General features: G+C 38.6%; 1 protein-coding gene across 1 annotated transcript in view; it reads right to left on the reverse strand.

The window, feature by feature from the left end:
* LOC129764690 (heparan sulfate 2-O-sulfotransferase pipe) overlaps positions 1-22,585 on the reverse strand; it is a 577,061-nt gene extending 554,476 nt beyond the window's left edge. Inside the window, exons 1-2 of the mRNA XM_055764045.1 lie at positions 21,919-22,585; positions 7,077-7,301 (exon numbers count right to left, since the gene is read on the reverse strand). Coding sequence (XP_055620020.1) covers positions 7,077-7,120 — 44 coding nt within the window. The 5' untranslated portion in view covers positions 7,121-7,301; positions 21,919-22,585. The remainder of the gene's footprint in view (positions 1-7,076; positions 7,302-21,918) is intronic.
* Positions 22,586-23,028: the final 443 nt, after the last annotated feature.

Below are 23,028 nucleotides of genomic sequence, written 5' to 3' on the forward strand. Positions count from 1 at the left end.
ATCACTTCTCCAGACAGTGGCAACGACGATTTTCGAACGGCCTTCCGCAAAGACGAGTGTTTAGTTCAATTTTCCAAATTGGCTTTTTTCAAGGCTAGAGGCGAATGAACTGCGAAATTAAAAAAAACTAAAGAAAACTGTACTACACACATTTTAAAGCCTCTACAATTCAAAATAATTATTATCATCAATCCGAACATATTCTAAGTTCACACAAGCACTCTTCTAGCGAAAAGATTATAAACATCAATCCGCTTTTTATATCTCGGGATAAATTTGAAAAATAATTTTCAAGTCGATGGTTATGGTAGTCCCGAAAAGGGTCGATGGGTGGTTTTGTAGAAGCAACTAAAGATAGTTGATTTATGCTTCATTCTTGTTCTCTCGAGAAGAATACACGATTGACAAGGCACGCACTGCACTCAAAATGCCATATGCAATTATATCTGTTCTCCATAACCGTTATCTATATGATAACGCATAAAATCAACAATTCGTGCGTGTGATACAGTCATACACAAATAATCTCCAACTAACGGTACAGAAACCAACGCGGTACGCGTTTTGTTTAATATTTCTCTTCTGCTTTGCTCATGGTAATCAGTGCAAGCTCTGCACTATGGTTGCTTTGGACATATTCTGATAATGAATTCTTGGGCGAAAAATTTTGCACGTCTGTTCAACGAGGCCAATATTTATAATGTTTTCACTGCCACCCGATGACAATTCTTAAACAAGTTTTTGGATCAATAAGTAACAAACATCACTCATATACAATTAATATTTTGTATTAACTGATTTTCAACCACTTCGTTCAGCCGATAAAGAGCTATTAACGCTCAAAACGCTGCACTCCAAACGTAACGCTCTGATTCTCGAATCGTGAATGCTGTGATCTGAAATCGCAAAAGTTGCGGGCGGAGCCTCAATTGCAATCTTTTCTCTGTCCACATCGTCCGTAGAACGAACGCTGCATTTTCATTTGGATTCGCCGGATTCGCAGCGGTAAGGGAACCGCGGGGGTATAATGGACAGGTGGTTGATTTGTATAGTTGCATTATGAATTTCAAATTTCTGTTGATAGGAACCGCTTCTACATACTATTCTATAATATTTAAACCATCATATGACAATGAATACTGATCAGAAGTGGAATAGGGAAACAAAAACCGAAAATCAAACATGACTCCGCGTGTGGATGTAATTTTTGCGGCTTCGATATTAATCATTTTGAGTGGTTTAATTGCAAAATAGAATTCGCTGATGGTTATATTTCGGTTTGTGAGTTGACAGAGAAGCGATATTAGGTATGTACGGAAAAGTAAATTCTTTAGTTAGTGGTAAATTAAAATTATTAAAATAAATACACTCGTGGGGTTGAAATGGACAGTCAAATCCATAATCACATCCAATGCATGATGGAAAGTGAAGGGAAGATGATGATGATGTTGGATGAAAGAGGCTTTAAACTTTTCAGATCATTCGCCTCTAAAGTGAAGGGAAGAATATTTAACTCTTTGTTATATATTTCTTTCTCTTTTTGTTTTATTTCAGTTACTGGACACACAAACACTGAGAGAGAGCGAAATTATTCCTCTCGCGAGCGATAAACTTCTACGCTTCGTATATTATTGACCTATCCATATTCCTCCCACTCCCGTTATACCTGCATCGATAAAAATGTTCTACTTTTCGGCTTGTTTTAATTTCAGTAAAAAACATGCGAAAACAAATTTGTATAAAACAGTTGGCCAATTGTTTCGAAAACCATTATATGGAACTATAAGAAACTGCTTTTAAGTTCTGGAAAACATGAGTTTCCAAAGATACAATTAAAGTTCTTCTTAACATGTCCGTCTTACCCCCATTTCCCCTATATAAATAATGTCCTTTGCTGATATATTAGCTCGGATAGGTATGCACACAAATGTTATGCAAATGTTTATACAAATGTAATACAAATTCAAAAACAGTCATTAACGTTAATAATAATTCATGAAAACGAACCCCGTTTTCTGATTTGACACCATTACTGAAAAACGTAAACCTATCTTGAAAAACAGGTAGTGATTTCCTAGGTTTTCGTGATTATTACACATACAAAATGATTTAGAATAAAGTAAAACCAGGTGGGCCAACCAGAAGAGCCCAGAGGGCGCAGGTTGAGTATAGCTGTTCTAGTGTAAACTAATCAACGTGCATTAGAGTGCCAATAAATGTATTGGAAGAAGGGACCTTCAAATTTTCGAACGAGACTTCCTAAAAAGTGTTGATTCTCGCGAAAAATACCCTAAAAGACCATAAAAATACCCTATGCGAAATCTCAAGTTGTCTTCAAATTGCATGAAACATCTACTGCCATCACGAAAAATTTATTTTATCAAAAATCGACTCTCTAAAAATTGATTGTGGCCCTTTTGATTTATCATATGGGGGCCTTCCAGCAAAATGTTGTTTTGCACGATAAAATACTCAAAATAAAAAAAAAATACTTGTCTAATATTTTGTGATAAAGAACAAAACTACCTGTTTTCACGAAAATCTGAGAATTTGGCATGGAATGGCTGATATAGAGAAAAACCGAACCGACACTCAAATTGCTAAAAAAATATTAAAACTGAACTCAAAAACGTGTAACGGAACAAAAGCTAGCGAAAAAAAATACAACAGAAAAAGAGTTTGATGATCTTCGACAATCCAACATTGTACACAGGTGCCACGATTGAACAAAGAATTTACGAAATATGCTAAGAAGTGATGCTCTGAAACTCTGCACCTAGCGCAAACAGAATGTTATCGATACACTGCGTTTCATAAATATAGAACCAATCACTTTTTCTGAGTTTCCAGGGATATGTAAGAAATTGGTTGAATTGAAGTATATAGTGTAGGATATAATAACTGTCTTCATTAAAAAGACTGGTGATTTGAACTTTATTGTAGTGTTCAGGCGCGAAACAATCAAAAACTAAAATTTCAGTGTTTCATAACTATAGAACCAGATGGAAATATTCTTACTCTTTTATAAAATTAACGTCCATTTCACATGAATTACAATAAGTTTCTAATTCGTAGGTCATACTTAGTTCTCAGTCAGAACAAATAACCCATTCGGGGTGGTTTTGATCAAGTTGCGCCATGTTGTAGTGTGTAGCTCGTTCTACGCAGAGGATACTGCTCTTTCAATCTCTTCAAATCACTCATATTGCTTATAAGCTGCTTCTACTATTCGTACGATCACTCCTCATAGGTTCTTGATACGGTTTTTATCTAGTAAACAAGTTTACCCTATTTAATAAACCATGCCTTGACTTTCCGGATGTTGAGAATTGATACCAATTTTTTTTTCCTCTGTTGGTTGTGAACCACTGCGTCCATTATTTTGAACTGTTGTGGTAAAACACAAATTTCTGCATAACTCGAAAGCTAATCAAGCACAATTTGGGATGTGAGGGTTTTTGGGTATAAGAAATGTTTCTATGATGGTATGACACCCCTCCCTCCTCTGAAATGGAGAAGAGGTCCCATAAAAATATTACACATATTTCAACCAAAAATATTCCAGCCAAACATGACAATTGAAAATTTATACCAAATTACCCAATTATCACGGAATTTTTGTTGCAAAAACAGAAGTAAATGATTCTGAAGTACTTCATTGCACTTTTAACTGTACATTGGTGTTGAAGAAAAGCTATCTGAACCAGGCCGTTTTGAAAATACTTTCCTCAAACCATCAAACTGCCGCCTGCAAATTCTCCTGAAATAGTGAAACCCATGGCATTAACTTCTACATTAGTTTTTGGACCCGCAGCTTTGGAGGTGGAATTTTCATGGTTCGGGGAGAATTTTCTCAAAAAGGTCTGGTTCAGATAGCTCACCATCAACACGAATGAACAATCGGAAGTGCAACGAACTTTTCAGAATCATTTACTGATGTTTTTACATCAAAAACAATTCCGGAATTTCATGGCATGGTTTAACGACTATAGTCTTCAGATTCTGGACTGGTCAGCTTGTTAACCAGATCCAAACCCTATCAAAAACTTTTGAGGAGTGATCGTACGAATAGTAGAAGCAGCTTATAAGCAATAAGAGTGATTAGAAGAGCTTAAACGAGAAATATCCTCTGCGTAGAACGAGATACACACTACAACATGGCGCAACTTGGTCAAAACGACCGCGAATGGGTTATTTTTTCTAATTGAGAAGTAAGGATACAACCTACGAATTAGAAACTTGTTGTAATTCATGTGAAATTTACGTTAATTTTGTAAAGGAGTGAGAATTTTTCCATCTGGTTGTATAGTTATGAAACACTAGAATTTTAGTTTTTTGAATGTTTCGCGTCTGAACACAACAAAAAAAAATTTGAAATGGCCAGTCTTTAAATGAAGATAGTTATTCTATCCTACACTGTATACTTCAATTCAACCGATTTCTTACATATCTCTGGATACTCAGAAAAAAAAGATTGGTTCTATAGTGAAACGCAGTGTAGTGAATGGAAATTTGAGAGTGCGAAGCTATCACTTCAATTTGATAAGGTATTTTTTGTGAAACAGAAAATAATTTACAGATTAGAATATTAATGTTGCTGACATGCCATGTTAGGTGGTTAGGTGCTTTCAATTTGCTATTCTGAAATTCAAATGCAATTGCCTTTCAATTGTAATGGCTTCTTCTACTTGTAATGAGAATGGTCCATTCATTGATACACAAGAAAAGCTAGGTGATATGGAAACCGCCACAATAAATTATCAATGAGTACTTGCAAAAACTTATTCCGTGTTACACCAAATCGAAAATTGAAGCCAAAACTTCAAAGACTAGAAATTTCAGGCAAAGAAAAATTTTCCCAACTCATGATTTCAAGAATCCTTTTTTCATCGAACAACTGCCGATGAAGTATCTGGAAAACCCCTCATTTAACCTCTCAAATTGCTCTCGCTGAACTCATTCTGATCCAATCGATATGTACCGATGAATTTTGCAATAGCTTCCGCTATCGCTTTCAATTGCAAAAGTTCTCCTCCGACACTCTCATTGAATAACTATAAAAGTCAACCCCGGGGATGCTCGAAGAGACGATAAACAAGCATTATGCTCTTTTCCCAGTCGAATTTGAATTTCATGCTGCAAATTCATCGACTCGAGATAAAGTTGTTTTCCGTTTAACTTTTCGCTTTTCCACAAGCCGACTGCCATCTCCACCCACACCCATTCCCATCCGAAACGGTGCCCAAACTATGAATCAATCAAGCATTCCGTTCCCCCATAGCTTTCAATCAGAGAAGACAAGAGAGCATACTTTGGTGGAGTTTGGTCTATCCCATCGCTCGGATGGTGGAACGCTCGTCTACATGCACTTTTTGCCACTTTTTGTTCTATCCCCCATCCCCACGCCCTAATACATTCAGTAAACGAAGGAAATAAAATTCATCTCAATCGGAAACAATGTCGAATGCCTTTTCCCAAACCCAACAATCCGACAACTATCGCAGTTTCTGACGCCTCTGGCGTGTGTCACGTTTGACAGACAGCGAGCGGCACATGAATCTCTTCATCAGAGCTGAATAGATCGTCAATAAAACTTTAATTATTCGATTTGAGCGTGTATTCAGGCGTGGACCTGAAGCTTTTACAGCCGCGCCTCGCACTTCGAGGGGTCCACTCCGAGTGTTCATTCTAATCCATGTTTCCATTTCATTGCCTTCAAAGTCAGCCACCGGTCGTTCGTTTCTTCTTTCACAGCTTGGTTGCACTTCCGCGGCTCTTCAACCATCCTCCCCTCGCTTACATTTTTGTCGCGTGTTTTTTTTTTGTTTTGTTCGCTGACGAAAACCAAACTGCTGTTGGAAACGAGGAACGGAGGAAAAAATTACGGGAAAATCGTTTTTATCATTTGTTCAATTTATTTACAATCAATTTGAATTTAACAAGCACTTCCCCGTGAATCACCCCGTTGTCACATCCACCCACCCACACACACCGTGTTCGATGCTTTGACTTCAATCAAATTCGAATCGCAGCACTGTCACGCGACTTTGGAACATCATCGCCAATCGAGCGGCGCACAACGATTTCCCGCTTTTCCCACCCCGCTGCTTTCGACGAATCGAATTACATACTCTTTCTGTCCCCCATCTCCCACACACAGTCAACAACAGACAGTTGAAAACCGATCGATTGAGCCATCAAAACAAATCAAACCCAGGCGACGAACTCCATTAAATTCCCCAAAAAAAAGCTGGGCGCAGCAAAGAAGTGCACTAATTCGATTTTCACCCATTGCGATTTGCATTTTTCAGCCGCCAGCGCCACCACCATTGCCGCCACCATCGTTGGAATTGGAATGAGATTTTCCTCAAAAATTTCGCCCGCCAGTTGGGATCCGTTCGAACACCTCCGCAATAACATCCGTCGCTCAATTAAGCACATAATTAATCTGTTTTTGCTAAATGAGTTCTCCTTTTTTCGTGCATGCGTGTGTGGATTCGTGGATTCGTGGGTGGTTCAAATTGAGGCTGGGGGGAGGGGGATAATTTGAATGCAATTTAGTAGCTGTTGTTTTCGAGCCGGAGAGTAGAATTGAAAGTTAATTGCGGAGAGTAGAATTGAGGGTTAAAAGCATATCGACACGCGCAACACCCACGCATACACATACACTCGTGCGGTAGACCTCACGGAAACAGAGTAGCATAGCAAAATTAGATGGCAGAGTGGAAAAAGCGGAAATTTCATACGCCGTTGAAATAATAATAAACACACGAATGATGCCGGCTGCCGGCTGGTAATCGGTGCGCACCAATCGATGCTTTGTTTTTGTGTTAGTTTTTTGAGTATTATAATTTCGGGAAAAAAGCTTCCCGATTGCGTTTGGATGCTTTAAGGAGTTACAGTTCTTTTTTTTTTTTGCGCTACCCTCCTTCACGCTCGTAGTCCAATCATATCAAATATTAATGAGCACAATCCAATTTGCAGCTCAAAGGCTGCCTTTTGATTACTGAAGCGGCGGAAAACAGCGCCCGCGGAAAACTCAATTTCCGAGAGCGCCTGAGCGCCGGGGGACTCACCTTTTTGGGAAGGGCATCCTTCTGTGTCTGAGCAACACATCCATCGCTGACAGGCTCTGCTTTTGCTCGTTGCCGCTGCTGAAGTTTTGATTATTGACACACGCACTCGCATACACACATACACACACTCGACAAGTGACCCACTGCCGGCTCGTCAATTACACAGCATCCAATGCTCTGTTTTATTTTTTCCTTCTTTGATGGTTGTCCGGAGAACAGTTGGTGCTGAAATGGAAATGATGAAAAAAAAAGGTTGTTGAGAATGGGATTGTCAAATATTTATTGTGGTGTGCTTTGGATGTCAATCGCAGGCGCTGAATCGCTTCTCGAGATCAAATAATGATCCCTCTGTGAGGAGGACCTTTGATTATCAGTCAGATCATGAAAATTTCATTAGTATTCTTGCAACCAAATATTCATGAGATTTTTCATTGATTCATGAGTTGAGGGATAATCAGATCAAAAATCAAGATTTACTGACAGTAAACTAAGTTTCATTGTTACAATTCCGCAGTTTGCAGGGCTTCACAAACTACAAATACAAAAAGTTAAAAATTAATATATTTAAAGCATTACAAATGAATACGAATAATAGTAATAATTGTATACGATCCGTTTTGGTAATACAAAAGTTTGTGGATGTGTTTCCGAAATTGAATTTTAGAATCGAGGTAGTATTTTTCTTGCTATTACAGTGATAGACATTCGTTTAGCCGCACTTGAAAAAAAAACTTGAAACACTTACAAAACAACTAGGAATGTTATTTTTATCGGGATACTTATTTGCTGTAATGATAGTATATTTAAGTCACTTTTATTGAAAGGACGTGCGTCACAATCACACACACACACAAGGCGGCATCGGTGGATGTAAACATTCAAACGTCGTTTTTTCCCGAGACAAACGTTTAGCCGCAGGGCATAAAAATTGAGTTTTCGCATAATCACCAAGCCTTTAAAATACTTGGGAATGTTCAATTTACTAGATAAATATTAGATGTGCAACGTAAGATGTTGGTCAGATTAGTGATTTACGTAGAATTTAAAGGAATGGCGAAAGGTATTCTATTGACGGAAGAGGGGCGGAAAATAATAAAGATATTCAGTGAATCAAAGTTTTCTAATCGCTCGATCGTAACAAAAATTGGTCTATCTGAGAAAGTGGTACGGAATTTTTTAAAATAGTGCCAGAAATATGGGATACCGTTCTGAATCATATTTCGGACGCTTAAGGCATATGATGCAAAAAACAGATCTAAACTTTAGGCACAGGTATTATTTGGTTGATATTTTTAATAAATTAGTTCAATAGGCGTTTAAGCTTTCTACTTTGGTACCTATTTCATTGAAAACATAAAAAAATCTTCGAATAAAATGCTTTTCAAATGAAGCGAATATGAATCAAACTTCGGAAACTGAATCGAATTTCGGACAGATTGAATTCAAATTTCGGACACTTTATTTTTATTGACGAAAATTACATTATACTTGATTATATGTTATAGTCAACTGCGAAACACTTACCAAGCAATCACAGTAAACTGTTAACGATGATGAAAACTGATGAAACACAGGAGAAATTTAAATATTTATGAACGGGTAAATTCTACGTGCTCACGCTAAGAAAACGTCAAACACAAACGATAATGAGTAGTGTTGTAAGATTTCAGCCGATTATGTTTTAATTCAAATGTAGTTCTCATGTGAAATGATAGTGAAACCAAGGGATTACTCTAAAGAAGCAATTGTGATATTAATTTGATAGTTATATCATCAGTGCATCAAGCATTTCAAGATATTAGAACAAAATGTCCGAAATATGATTCGGAACGGTGGAATGGAATGGAAACTAGATTGGAGAAATGTTGTATTTTCCGGCGAAAAAAGTTCAATTTGGATGGTCTGGATTGTTACAGTTGCTATTGGTACAATTTAAGTCAACGACATGTCGTGAGATCGAAGCGAAACTTTGAGGGCGCAAGTTTGACAGTGTGGGGAGCCGTTTCCTATCACAGCAAGCTTCTCTGTTTCATTTTCACCCGAATGAACTCCGAAAAGTATCTTCAGTTACTGGAGGACGTTTTGATTGGCCATATTGAGAATAACGTTTCCGAGGATGTGGTTTTTTCAGCAGAATAATGCATAGATCCACGATTCCAAGCAATCGAAGGCATTGTTTGCCGAGAAGGACATTCCGTTTCTTGAATGATCTGCTGGCAGTTGATTGCAATCCCATAGAGAACCTATGGAGAATTTTGGCTGAGATGGTCTATGCAAACGGATTTCTTTTATTGAAATTTTAGGATGCGGCTAAACGAATGTCCACCCTGATTCCACTTAGAAAACAAAAAGTTAATTTATACTTTTTTTTTAGAATGAATTCGATGAAAATAAACAATAATCGTCTTTTATGAGCAAAACTGTACAAAGAATTAACTTATTTTTAAAAATATTGAGGAAAAATAGGGTGCGGCTAAACGAATGTTTACCACTGTATAAGTGAAGTACAAGTTTGAATTTATATAAATAACCCAAACGGAATTACACCATACCTAAAATAAGAAAAAATAAAAGAGAATTTATTTATTCTGGGAATTTCAAAAGAAAACACCATAGAAAAAATAAATTTCAACACAACATAATGAAATGATATAGTAAAATGAAGCTAGAACTGACAAACCCGATACTTTTCACAAAATTTAATACCAATGTCAGAGTGTAGGATGTAGGTATGGTCAAATATATTGTAAATATTTTTTTCTATTTATTTCATTCCTTGACACTTTATAAGGTCGTGAAAAGATGGCAAGGAATCGACTCCAACTTCAGAGAGCATAATTTTTACATGAGGAGAACACATATTTATAACTATTGAAACAGTTGAAAAAAAAGGTGGCAATATACACTCTGTCCAACTTCTATAAGATCAGGTGATGATCTTGCTGTTTTGTGTCAACAAACAATGCTTCAATTTATATCCTAGTGTATTGGTACTGGTGACTACCATTCACTGCATGATTTCCATATGGGAGTGGGCAAGCGTTAAGCGTAAACAAATTGTTTAGTATTTTCCAAGCGTCAAGTTTGTATAAGACCAGTTATATTTTCCGTTGTTTTAGTTGTTTTTATCAATAAATCTGGAAAATGCCGAAGGGAAAAGTGCTCCCAAAGAGAGAAGAAAGACAAATCGATGCATTTCACCAAGAAAATGTTGGTATCAGAGAAATTGTTCGTCGGGTTGGACGATCTCATCAAGTGGTGCTCAATTATTTTGCGAATCCTCAAGGAAGGAGAGAGCTTCACGTAAATCGAACTCTCTGTCCAGGATAAGCGGGAAATAAGTAAAACAGCTTCGAATACCTCAAAATCGCTCATGCAAATAAAGTCATCTTTAAATTTAAATATTTCCCGGGAGACAATTCGTCATGTTTTGGTAAGAAGTCCTAACATAATCTAATCTTACACCATCTCACATCGGAAGACATCTGAGTTTTGCCAAAGCACCAATGATCCAACAGATGGGCATGGTATTTTTTTTACCCTCCACTCACCCCCATCTCGAAGATACTCTCATTTGAGGATCCTGGAGTTGGGCTGCAGTTATTTAAAAAAAAAGGACACAAACAAACATTTAGAAACGAGATGAGTGGACAAGAACATGAAGAACAAAAATGTATGGACCCCAGTGAAAAATAATATTTCTTTTAAGGGATCCATAAAATAGGAGGACAAAACATATAATAGAAAAAAAAAACAAATAAATATGAAGCATTAAGTTCACAAAATAGGGTACTGGCAAGCATACAACGATACATGGATTATTGTGGTTGAACGATCTATATTACGAAAACATTGGTCATTGATTTGAGATATTGTTTTAATTTCTTTTTAAAATTATCAGAACGTGTGATAATTCGAATTTCAGATGGCAAGGCATTAAAACGAAATGGTCCATAAAACAGAATGCGTTGCTCACCAACATTAGTTGTTGCTCTACTTCGCATTAAATTTTGTACTTGTCGTGTGATGTGTTGATGATTTACGATATATATTGTCAAGTTATGGTTAATATTATTGTCATTTATAAAGCTGTGGATAAGTTTAATAGTCTGAAATTCGCGTAGTCCAAGAAGAGGCAACTTACAATTTCCTTATATCCCATCCTTCTCCTAAAAATATGTCACCCTCCTAAACTCGAGTACACCGCGAGTAATCGGTTTTCCACCTTACTAACCATAGATGTAAGAAAATTGTTTATATATAAAGTTTTAAAATTATATTTAAGAATTCGGCTCCTTTAAACTTAAGTAACTGAGCCTGTAAAAATAAACGAATTAAAAAAAAAAAAAAGAAGAGGCAATATTTTATGAGAATCGTCGGAATATAAGTCTAACATTGGATGGGAGATTGGTAGTCTGTATATTATTTTCAGACACCTTTTTTGCAACACTTGTAGTTTTTTAAGTTTCGTTTTACATGCATGTCCCCAAACCACTATTTCATATTGCAGTAATGAGTGAATACATGCAAAATAAAAAAATTCTCAACGGTCTCTGTGATACAAAGTAGGATACTCTCTTCAATATACTAGAAAGTGAGGAAATTTTTCTTTCTAAAAAATTTATTTGTTGTGTCCATGATAAACATGTGTCTAGATGTATTCCAAGGTATTTAAAATTGTTCACCTTGTCAATCGAAACATTCTCAAACTTTGGGTCGGGACAAGCGAAGATTTTTTTCCTTGGTGAGTGGACGAACATGTATTTAGTTTTTGACAAATTTAGTGACAACAGATTTTGTTGAAAATACCTACAAAGAATAGCCAGATCATTTTCTATATTTGATACGACGGTTCTAGAGTCAGAACATGGATAAAACAATGCTGTGTCGTCAGCAAACAGTCTAGCAGTTCCTATCAATGGCAGATTACCGATATCATTGATGTACAACAGAAACAACAGGGGCCCAATAATGCTGCCCTGTAGTACACCATTGTTTATTAAACGCAGGGCACTTTTGGCATCATTCAATGCGACATATTGCTGTCTACCGGTGAGATAGCTATGTACGAGGTCGCTGGCTATTCCTCGGATTTCATAAATATTTAATTTTTTCAATAATATGTCATTATCAATTGTATCGAAAGCCTTTTTAAGGTCCAGAAAAAGAGCACCAACTATCAATTTGCGATCGATTCCATCTATCAACTCATCCACGAGCTCAGTAATGGCAGTTATAGTGCTGCCGCCTCGTCGAAACCCATACTGAAGCTTGTAAAATACAATGTTTTCATTTAAAAATCAAGTAATCTTACAATGAGAAGTTTCTCAAATATTTTATTGAATACTGATAGTGTTGAAATCGGTGAAATCGGTTGCTAGGGTTCGTGCAATCACCGGATTTGAAAATTGGCACAATTCTAGCAATCTTCAAACAGTTTGGGTATCTTCCTGTAGACAGCAATATAATGAACATTCCCGAACAAATTCTGGAAAAGGCAACGGCGTTCGTTTTTATAACGTTCACTGGAATATTATCGAATCCACAATGGATGGTAGAGTTTGGGACATGATGAGAGTACATTAATGGGTTACCATCATTACGTTTAGGAATTTCGTTAGATGACTGGGTTTATTTATTTATTTATAATGATACTACATCCCATTGAGAGATTAGATCTTCTTCACAATTTTTCGCCAATAGTCCCGATCCATGGCTGCAGTTCTCCAACTCCCGGCTGCACCGATTCTTGCCAAGTCCTGCTCCACCTGGTCCAACCACCTCGCTCGCTGGGCTCCTCTCCTTCTTGTTCCTACCGGATTCGATGCGAACACCATCTTTGCAGGGCTGCTGTCCGGCAATCTTGCAACATGCCCTGCCCATCGCACTCGTCCATCCTTGGCGACTTTCTGTATGCTGGGTTCGCCGTAGGGTTGCGCCAGTTCGTGGTTCATTCTCCTTCTCAATACTCCGCTTTCCTGTACACCACCGTATATTGTTCTGAGCACTCGGCGTTCGAAAACTCCAAGCGCTTGTGAGTCCTCTTCAAGCATCGTCCATGCTTCGTGCCCATAGAGAACAACCGGTCGAATTAGGGATTTGTACATGGTACACTTCGTACGGGGTCGAAGTTTATTGGACCTCAAGGATTTGCGGAGCCCATAGTAGGCACGACTTCCATTGACAATGCGTCTTCGAATTTCACGGCTGTTGTTGTTGTCAGTTGTTATCAACGAGCCAAGGTAGACAAATTCCTCTACCACCTCGAGCTCGTCGCCGTCGATCACAACACTACTACCAAGAAGAACTCTGTTGCGAGCAGTCCCTCCAGCTAGCATGTATTTAGACTTAGACGCATTGATCCCAAGCCCAATCAGCCCTGCTTCGTGTTTCAGTCGGGTATACAAGTCGGCTACCGTCGCATGTGTTCTTCCGATTATGTCCACGTCGTCGACGAAGCAGATAAACTGACTAGACTTGTTGAAAATCGTGCCCCGCATGTTGAAGCCCGCTCTCCGCATAACACCTTCCAGCGCCACGTTGAAGAGCAGACAGGAGATTCCATCGCCTTGTCGAAGTCCCCTGTGAGTCTCAAATGATTCCGACAGCTCACCTGAGATCCGCACACTGCACCGCACACCGTTCATCGTTGCCTGAATCAGTCTTGTCAGCTTTCGGGGAAAGCCGTGTTCGTCCATGATCCTCCATAGCTGTCGTCGGTCGATTGTATCATATGCGGTCTTGAAGTCGACGAAGATGTGGTGTGTAGGGACCTGATACTCGCGGCACTTTTGGAGGATCTGCCGCAGTGTAAAAATATGGTCCGTCGTCGAGCAACCGGGCATGAATCCGGCCTGATAACTTCCCACAAATCTACTTACTATTGGCGATAGGCGGCGGAAGAGGATCTGAGACAAAATTTTGTAGGCACCATTCAGGATTGTGATGGCCCGATAGTTCCCACAATCCAACTTGTCGCCTTTTTTATAGATGGGGCAGATTACCCCGTCCTTCCACTCCTCCGGTAGCTGTTCTGTGTCCCAGATCCTGACTATCAACCGGTGCATACACTCTACAAGTTTTCTCGGCCCTCCCTTGAAGAGCTCCGCTACGAGGCCATCCTTACCAGCTGCTTTGTGGCTCTTGAGCTGATTAATGGCCTCCTTAACTTCACCCATCGTCGGGGGTGGTACGTCGTCGTTGTTCATTGCACCGGTGTAGTCCTCCTCAACGCCGTCTAGGTCTCCTGTCTGCGCGCTGTTCAGGTGTTCATCGTAGTGCTGCCTCCACCTTTCGATCACCTCGCGTTCGTTCGTCAAGATGCCTCCTTCCTTGTTTCTGCACATTTCGGCCCGCGGCACAAAGCCTTTGTGCGAGGCGTTTAGTTTCTTGAAGAACTTCCGCGATTCTCGAGAACGATAAAGCAGCTCCATCTCCTCACACTCTTTCTCTTCCAGGCGGCGCTTTTTTTCCCGAAAGAGATGTGTTTGCTGCCTTCGTTTCAGTCTGTATCGTTCCACGTTTTGTCGAGTCGCTCGTTGCAGCATGGCTGCGCGTGCTGCATCCTTCTCGTTCAGGAGCGCTCGGCACTCGTCGTCAAACCATTCGTTCCGTTGTCCTCGTTGTTCATACCCGATGACGGTCTCTGCTGTGCTGCTAATTGCTGATTTTAAGGAGTTCCAGCATTCATCGAGGGGAACAGCATCCAGTTCGTCTACCCCCGGTAACGCAGCTTCAAGACGCTGCGAATATGTTGCAGCAACGTTCGGCTCCTGTAGTCGTCGTAGGTGGTACCGTGGTGAGCGCTGGTGTCTTATGTTATTGACGACTGACAGTTTAGAACGCAGTTTGACCATCACCAGGTAGTGGTCTGAATCGATGTTAGCGCCACGATAGGTTCTGGCGTCGATGATATCCGAGAAGTGCCGACCGTCGATCAAAACGTGGTCAATTTGTGTTTCTGTTTGCTGTGGTGATCTCCAGGTGTAACGGTATTGGAGGCTGTGCTGGAAGAAGGTGCTACGTATGGCCATGTTCTTGGAGGCAGCGAAGTCGATAAGTCTTAGGCCGTTTTCGTTGGTTCGCTGATGGGCGCTGAACCTACCAATTACCGGTCTGAATTCCTCCTCCTGGCCGACCTGAGCGTTCAAATCACCGATGACGATTTTGATGTCGTGTTTTGGGCAGCGATCGTATTCACGCTCTAGCTGCGCGTAGAATTCTTCTTTATCGTCATCGGTGCTAGCTAGATGGGGGCTGTGGACGTTGATAATGCTGATATTGAAGAAGTGGCCTCTCATCCTCAATCTGCACATTCTTTCATTGATCGGCCACCAACCAATCACCCGTTTTTGCATCTCCCCCATCATGATGAAAGCTGTACCCAGCTCGTGTGTGTTGCCGCAGCTCTGATAGATGGTATATCCACCATGGAACGATCGCACCATCGAACCTTTCCAGCACACCTCCTGCAGCGCTACGATGTTGAAATTGCGGGCTCTCAATATTTCCGAATGAATTCGGGTACTCGCAAGAAAATTGAGAGACTTGCAGTTCCATGTTCCGAGTTTCCAATCTCTAGTCCGTGTTCTTTGCGTAGGTCTAGTCCGATTGTCCTGTCTCGAATTTCTTTGTGAATTTTCCTGTGCGTTTTATTTTTACGGATGGCTTGCAGGGCCTGCACCAACCCCCTGTCTCGCCGGAGGACCGTCGTGCACAGCTCTTTTTAGAGTCCCCGCTGGCACGAAGACAGTGATCAGCCGCCCCTAACATGGGGATCAGACGCTGTTTAGAGCCGCACTTCCCTGTCAGCATACGACCAAGATCCCACCGGGGTTGGTTACCCGATCTTCACTATGGTTACTCGTACCCCAGCCGGTACCACGGGGAGGTAGGGAAAGGAGTTACTGGACAGGAAGCTAAGGACCACGAATGGGGTCTATTTTATGCCTGCAGGTACGCGAAGTACCGATGGTACGCTTAGTCCAGTCATTTACCAACCTATGATGACTGGGTTCCGATACTTGAAAAGTATTCGTTAAAAATTTTACACGCTTCTTCGTCATTTGTACATTCAACACCAATATGAGTCAGACTAATTTGGGTTTTTTCCTTTGAGCGCCCTGAAATGAAATTCAGTGTTTTAGATAGCTTTCACATCGTTCAAAATGAATAGCAAGTATTACATACATGTTCGGGTATCCTCTACTACCGTTTTTACTTAGATATCGTCGCAAAATTTCAAATTCCAAGTCGCGACTTCCGAACCAATGTTTTCCGTTTCAGTAATTTCCAAAATTCTTCAAGTCTGTTTTCAATACGTTCATTGATGAAGAAATAAATACGAACATCGCCTAGCATTTTCCCCTGATGTTATGAATATCCTATCAAAAAGTAGGTGGAATTTCAATAACGTTCAACCCAGTTAACGGACAACTTTGATAATTTGTCAAGTCTTTGGAAATCAACAACATGATAATGTTTTTGCATCAAATGATAGACTTAATTTCTTAGCTACCACTTACCGTCAATTTCATACCATTTTAAAAATCGGTTTAAAAAGAAATATGTGCGGAAATTGTTTCAAATTCAATGACAAAAACTAAAAAAAAATAAAAATATGTGAACATTTCTAAAATATTACTTTGATAAAAGAACCAACATTGTGATGTAGGACAGAAACCATTCGAGGTTCATCTCCGGAAAAAAAGGGAAACAGGAAAACAGGAAAAAGTATTTTCGATTATTTTCGAAGATAATTGCGGATTCTTGAGTGTCACACTACACTTAAAAATTATGACTATAATCAATCCAACGACGAAATTACTGAAACTTTGAGTTCAACAAAGTGGTAGGAACGACTTAATATACTTCGACGTTAGGCTAGCCATGTTTGGTAGAATTAAACGTTTTGTGCATATTTTCGCCTTTCTTTAGAATTGTATAAGTGAATATAATTTTCGAGTACTGATGACACTTAAAAATTTAGAAAACGAAGTATAACCAGGTGACTCTGACCATTAATATGAACGGGTGATTTTTCGGCTGAAGGAGGCTTCAATATTCACAGCTCAGGAATTTTGAAACGTTGGGCTTGAAAAAGGTCGTTTGGTATGCACTGCACAACTAAACAATAATACAACTAGACACTGGACGGATTTATTCTTACGATCATATACTTTCAAAATATGAGTATGGAATCATTGTACCGTTATGAATCATATTTCGGACAACATCATAATTTGGACACTTTGTTCTAATATCTTGAAATGCTTAATGCACTGATGATATAACTATCAAATTAATATCACAATTGCTTCTTTAGAGTAATCCCTTGGTTTCACTATCATTTCATATGAGAACTACATTTGAATTATAACATAATCGGCAAAAATCTATCAACACAACTCACTTTCATTTGTGTTTGACGTTTTCTTAGCGTGAGCACGTAGAATTTACCCGTTCATAAATATTTAAATTTCTCCCGTGTTTCATCAGTTGTCATCATCGTTAACAGTTTACTGTGATTGCTTGGTAAGTGTTTCACAGTTGACTATAAAATATAATCAAGTGTAATGTAATTTTCGTTCAAAAAATTACAAAATAAAGTGTCCGAAATTTGAATTCAATCTGTCCGAAAATTGATTTAGCATTTTATTCGATGTTTTTTTATGTTTTCAATCAAATAGGTACCAATGAAGAAAGCTCAAAAGCATATTGAACTAATTTATTAAAAATATCAACCAATTAATACATATGCATAAAGTTTAGACCTGTTTTCTTAACCGTCCGAAATATGATTCAGAACGGTATGTGAAAATTGTGTACTGTGTTTCAAATGTAATTCACAAATGAAGTGATAGTGAGACCAAGGGATTACTCTAAACAAGTAATTTTGATATTAATTTTATAGTTATATCATCAGCGCATTAAGCATTTCAAGATATTAGAACAATGTGTCCGAAATATGATTCAGAACGGTAGTTGTGTCATGTATCACACATTAAGGAAGGGGGTGGCTTGGATATGGGAATATGAATTGGAAAGAATCTTCGGAAAATCATTTCACTTTGTTCGCACGGTCGGTAGCATAATCATTTTAGTTAGTAGCAAAAGAAGAATTGCAAATTTTTAGCAGGAAGAATAAACATTGTTTACTTATACACATTTTACATTACGAATACAGATTTTTTTTTATACATTTAAAGTGCACGTATCGTTAGTTTGTGAAATGGGACCGTCAGAGAGCAACTTTTTTCAAACATCGTCTAAATCACACCGGGATTTCGATTGTCACATGTCCTAACTTTCTGTTCTGCACCCATACGTAATCAGAATGGAACTCTTATTCACTCTTACTTAGCTTGATATCCCCTTGAAACACTTAAAAGTAAAAGCATAATCATTATTAACTCTTGGCGGTCGTTTGTCTGCTCTCAGCCACCATAGCACACTAAATACTTTATTCAATGATGTAATAGTTTACATTTTTTCAAAGCGAATTTTAATGTCTAGTGAGCAATGTCACGAACGTTTGCGAAATTTTGATTAATAATAGGTAACGGTACTCGATACAAACAAAATATTATCAGCGAGGAAAGATAAGATGATCTCTTTCAAAAGAAATTAATTCCGATCGCAAAGGGTTTATTGTATATTCATTCATGTCAGAGTCAGCCTCTAATCTCTTGTAATAAGGTTCATCATGTTTGGTTGATCCTATTTTACCTATATTCAAATACGCGCACGATGCTTAAACTGTAGTAAGCTTCGCAACTATTTTTAATATAGAATTTACAATCTCACTATCTAAACAACTGAAAAAAAAAATACTATCATTATCATTGTCGTTAGACATACAAAACATGTAAGAGTAATTACAAAACATAAAACATAAACAGAGCGTGATCTATCCATTCAACATACATACAGTGATTCAAACTCGTAATCGTACTCCACCGTGTAAATCTCTTTTCCCTTCTTTTGAAAGTTGAAAACAAAGTTTCAGAACATTCTATTTAGATGAAGTCATAGTGTCCTATGATAGTTAAAAGGTTTGCTATCTGTTTTCAGAATAATGGTTTTTATTTCTCTAATAATTGCGAATGTATGAAAATTGACTCAAACTCATAAAAAAATTGAAATTTCAACTCGAGTCATAAGGCGTTGATCAATTTCAGGATTCCATCATTAGTATGGTATCTGTCTTTTACCATTATCAACAAGTTTTTTGGTGTATGCGGAAGGAATACTCATCCATTTTTTGATCAAGTGGTTTTTAAAATCGTTATTTTTAGAAATTTGATGGTTTCTAAATATCCTACACAGATAACTTCCATATTTTTGACCTGGGATTGATGCTGGGAGATTGGGGAGAAGAATCAATAACTTCTGAGCAATTATAATGTAACCATGTGCGAACTATATGTGACTTACGCTTAGGGTCATTGTCTTGGTAAAACTTGAATCCTCGATTCAATCTCATTTTGTTCGCACTTTGCTACATGTTTTTCTTCAGGATGTTCAATTAAACATTCTGACCCGATACACCATCGATGGAAACCAAATCACCCCCTAAATTGCTTTCAGATTTTTATGCTCAATTCATCGTTTGGCTTCCTCGATACGAAATGACAACCAACGGAGTCAAAGATATTGAATTTCGACTCATCTACGGGAATAGCATCTTCCCAGTAAGACATTGTTGTGTTTCATGCTGTTTGGAAAAATGGAAATTGGAGTTATTGATTTATTTTGCCGTTGAACGGTTTTTCCGTCTGTGCTTGGACATTCAAGTTGTTCTTCCTTGGCTCATTACAAACATTTTTTTGGTTTAATTTGATTTTCATCGATGGTGTATTGGATCAGAATGTTTACTTAATCATCCTAACAAAAAACAAGTAGCAAAGTGTGAACAAAATGAGATTGAATCGAGGATTCAAGTTTTACCAAGATAATGACCCTAAGCATAAGTCACATATAGTTCGCACATGGTTACATTATAATTGCTCAAAAGTTATTGATATTTCTCCCCAATCTCCCAGCATCACTCCCAGTTAAAAAATATGGAAGTTATCTGTGTAGGATATTTAGAAACCATCAAATTTGTGAAAATAACGTTTTTAAAAACCACTTGATCAAAAAAATGGATTAAATTTCTATCCGAATACACCAAAAAACTTGTAAATAATGGCTAAAGACAGCTAAAGATAGTTGCAATGAACAAAGGGTACCATGCTAATTATGGAATCCTGAAATTGATCAACGCCTTATGACTCGAGTTGAAATTTCAATTTTTTTATGAGTTTGAGTCAATTTTCATACATTCGCACATACATTCGCAATTATTAGAGAAATAAAAACCATTATTCTGAAAACAGATAGCAAACCTTTTAACTCTCATATGACACTATGACTTCATCTAAATAGAATGTTCCGAAACCTTGTATTCGACCTCCAAAAGAAGGGAAAAGAGATTTGCACGGTGGAGTACGACTACGAGTTTGTATCACTGTACATGCATGCGACCGTTACTAACGAAAGGCCCACTAATCCGGATCATTCATTCAGTGTTTTATGAATAAATTTTCGAATTTTCTCTTTGATGACTTTCATTGTTAACACCCTGTGGCTCACAACTGAATTGAACAAATAAAAAACAGCTAAACGATTTCTTAGCGTAAAATGTCACCTTTACAACGACCATGAACTTGAAATTGTATGATCGATATTACGCTAGATATCGGTCACTACAGCCAGCTCCCGAGAAAATGTTGGATTTCTTTTTCCGCAACCTAATAAATGCCAAAATGCCGAGACACAACTTAATGTCATGTATGGTCTCTACACATGTAGGTATGTTTATTTCAATGATAAACCATTAGTGAATAGTTTTGCAGTATTACTCAACGAATATCTGACAAATTTAAAACTGGTTTGAAATATTACTAGATCAGAATTTCATCTTGTACGCGTATAAAACCATGAATTGGCATGATTAGTGGTTCGTAACCATAGTACCCATGATCGTTATTGGAAGATTAGTTTCGGTACTAGGGAACCAGGGAAATCTGGATCAATTTGAAGTTCAACTCGAGTCGTGAAGTTGGCAACTGGGAATGAAAAACAAAAACAGGCAAAAACAGCACTAGAACAAAATATCACTTCAGATGAACAGAACAAGCAGGATCACCGAGCCGGTTGGCACTGAATTACAACGAGTTGCACTGAACGTACCAAGCGTGATAAATTTGTATCGTATAAAGCTCTAAATAAAATTTTATTCCAGTGATGAAACTTGTAGAGCTGCAGTCAGAAGCTGCTCATCATAAGCAGCAGTACGAAATACGTCCTCAGTAATCAGCGACGAATGGACTCGATACGAGTCAGTGGATTAACTGGATTAACGAGACTGCACTGAGAAAATGGAACAGATGTTCTACCAGATTTCTGACATCGACACATAATGAGGTCTGATGATCTTGCTAACCCTAACCCATTGCTAACCCATTGAGCCTTAGACGTTATCGTACAACTATTGGAGGTGATCCTTGTTTTTTGGCAATAATCTTAATAATCGGATAAGAATTTCTGAGAACTTGAAAATCAATAAATGGATGTATATGAAGACACATTTGGAATGAAATGGTCAGAGATGAGTTCTAGTTATTGGCAACACGTTGAAAAAGTTTATTCACACATGATATAAAAACTACATTGGAGGAAAGTTCATAATAGCAGAAGTAATCCAAAGTAAAATGATTGGTTCCTTCACAAAAACGGACGAAACACATTGTTAAAAATATCACAACTTATGTCCGTTATCCATCAGCTCTTAACTTACCAAATTCGTTCCTATTATCCTCCAGATTAATCGGTGCGATCACGAAACCACTTAACCTCAATATTCTTTCGCCAAAACAGATTTTGAAAATAACAACAACAATACACAACGAACACTTCTTCCCCGAGCACGATTCAATCAAATTCACGACTTCACCGCGTTTAAAACCAAATTGGATCACTTCAGCTCACTTGGAATCACTTTTCCTTGCGGTAGCAATTGATCTCACGTTTGGACAAAATTGAATTTCGCAGAACTTTTTTTTCTTGATTTCCTTTTTTCTCACCTCCGCTAATATATACGTTATTTTTTTACTCGTGGCGATTATTTATTTATTTATTCTCTCACTCGCTGCTTCTCGCGATCCGATTCGCTACCGGAGTTACTGAAAGTGTAATTGAATTTGGGGGCACTTGTCGCCAAGCGGCAACGTACTTCGCAGCTGTCAGACGCTTCCCCTGGGATCGCCAATTAGTAAGTCACAGCACGGCAAGACGATTCGCTTCCAAATAAGCTTCGAAATTTCGTGAATTACGACGGGCAATCGAGCACAAAGTAAATAAAAACATGAACACCACGCACACCGCAAAGTATGTTATACCGAAGGAAAAGCATAAAACCAGCGAAATTCCCGCGCGACTGGCTTCCCGAACGCGTTGTGGCCAACTAATGCCTATAACGTTCACGACTTAACTAAAACTGTTTACGGTAATTTTGTGTTTTTTTTTTGGTCTACAACGCGCTGAGCTTAGTCTCAGCCGGTATCGGAGGCTCGCTCCGCGGCGCACTGCTGGTACCTCTTTCGCTGGTAACAGAGGGAGCACTCTCCGAGCGAGGTGTCCATAATTTGTACCCGAACGGGTTCTGGAGAAGCGGCGATTCGACGGCGCATTTGCCCATAGTGCCCACAAAGGTGCCCTCTGGTTTCATGCATTCGCTTGTACACCTTTCTTCGGTCTTCAGCGAGGTGCGAGAACCACCAGGTGAGAGAAACCAACAGAGAGTGATGCGAGAGAGCAAAGGCCCTTAACCGGCTCCAACCGGCGGTATTGTTGGGAAGCGATCAGCGGGAGATCTCGCCCGATCAGCGTAGGCACGCTTGTGCTACAT

The sequence above is a fragment of the Toxorhynchites rutilus genome, chromosome 2 (genome assembly GCF_029784135.1).
Source record: "Toxorhynchites rutilus septentrionalis strain SRP chromosome 2, ASM2978413v1, whole genome shotgun sequence".
Taxonomy (NCBI): domain Eukaryota; kingdom Metazoa; phylum Arthropoda; class Insecta; order Diptera; family Culicidae; genus Toxorhynchites; species Toxorhynchites rutilus.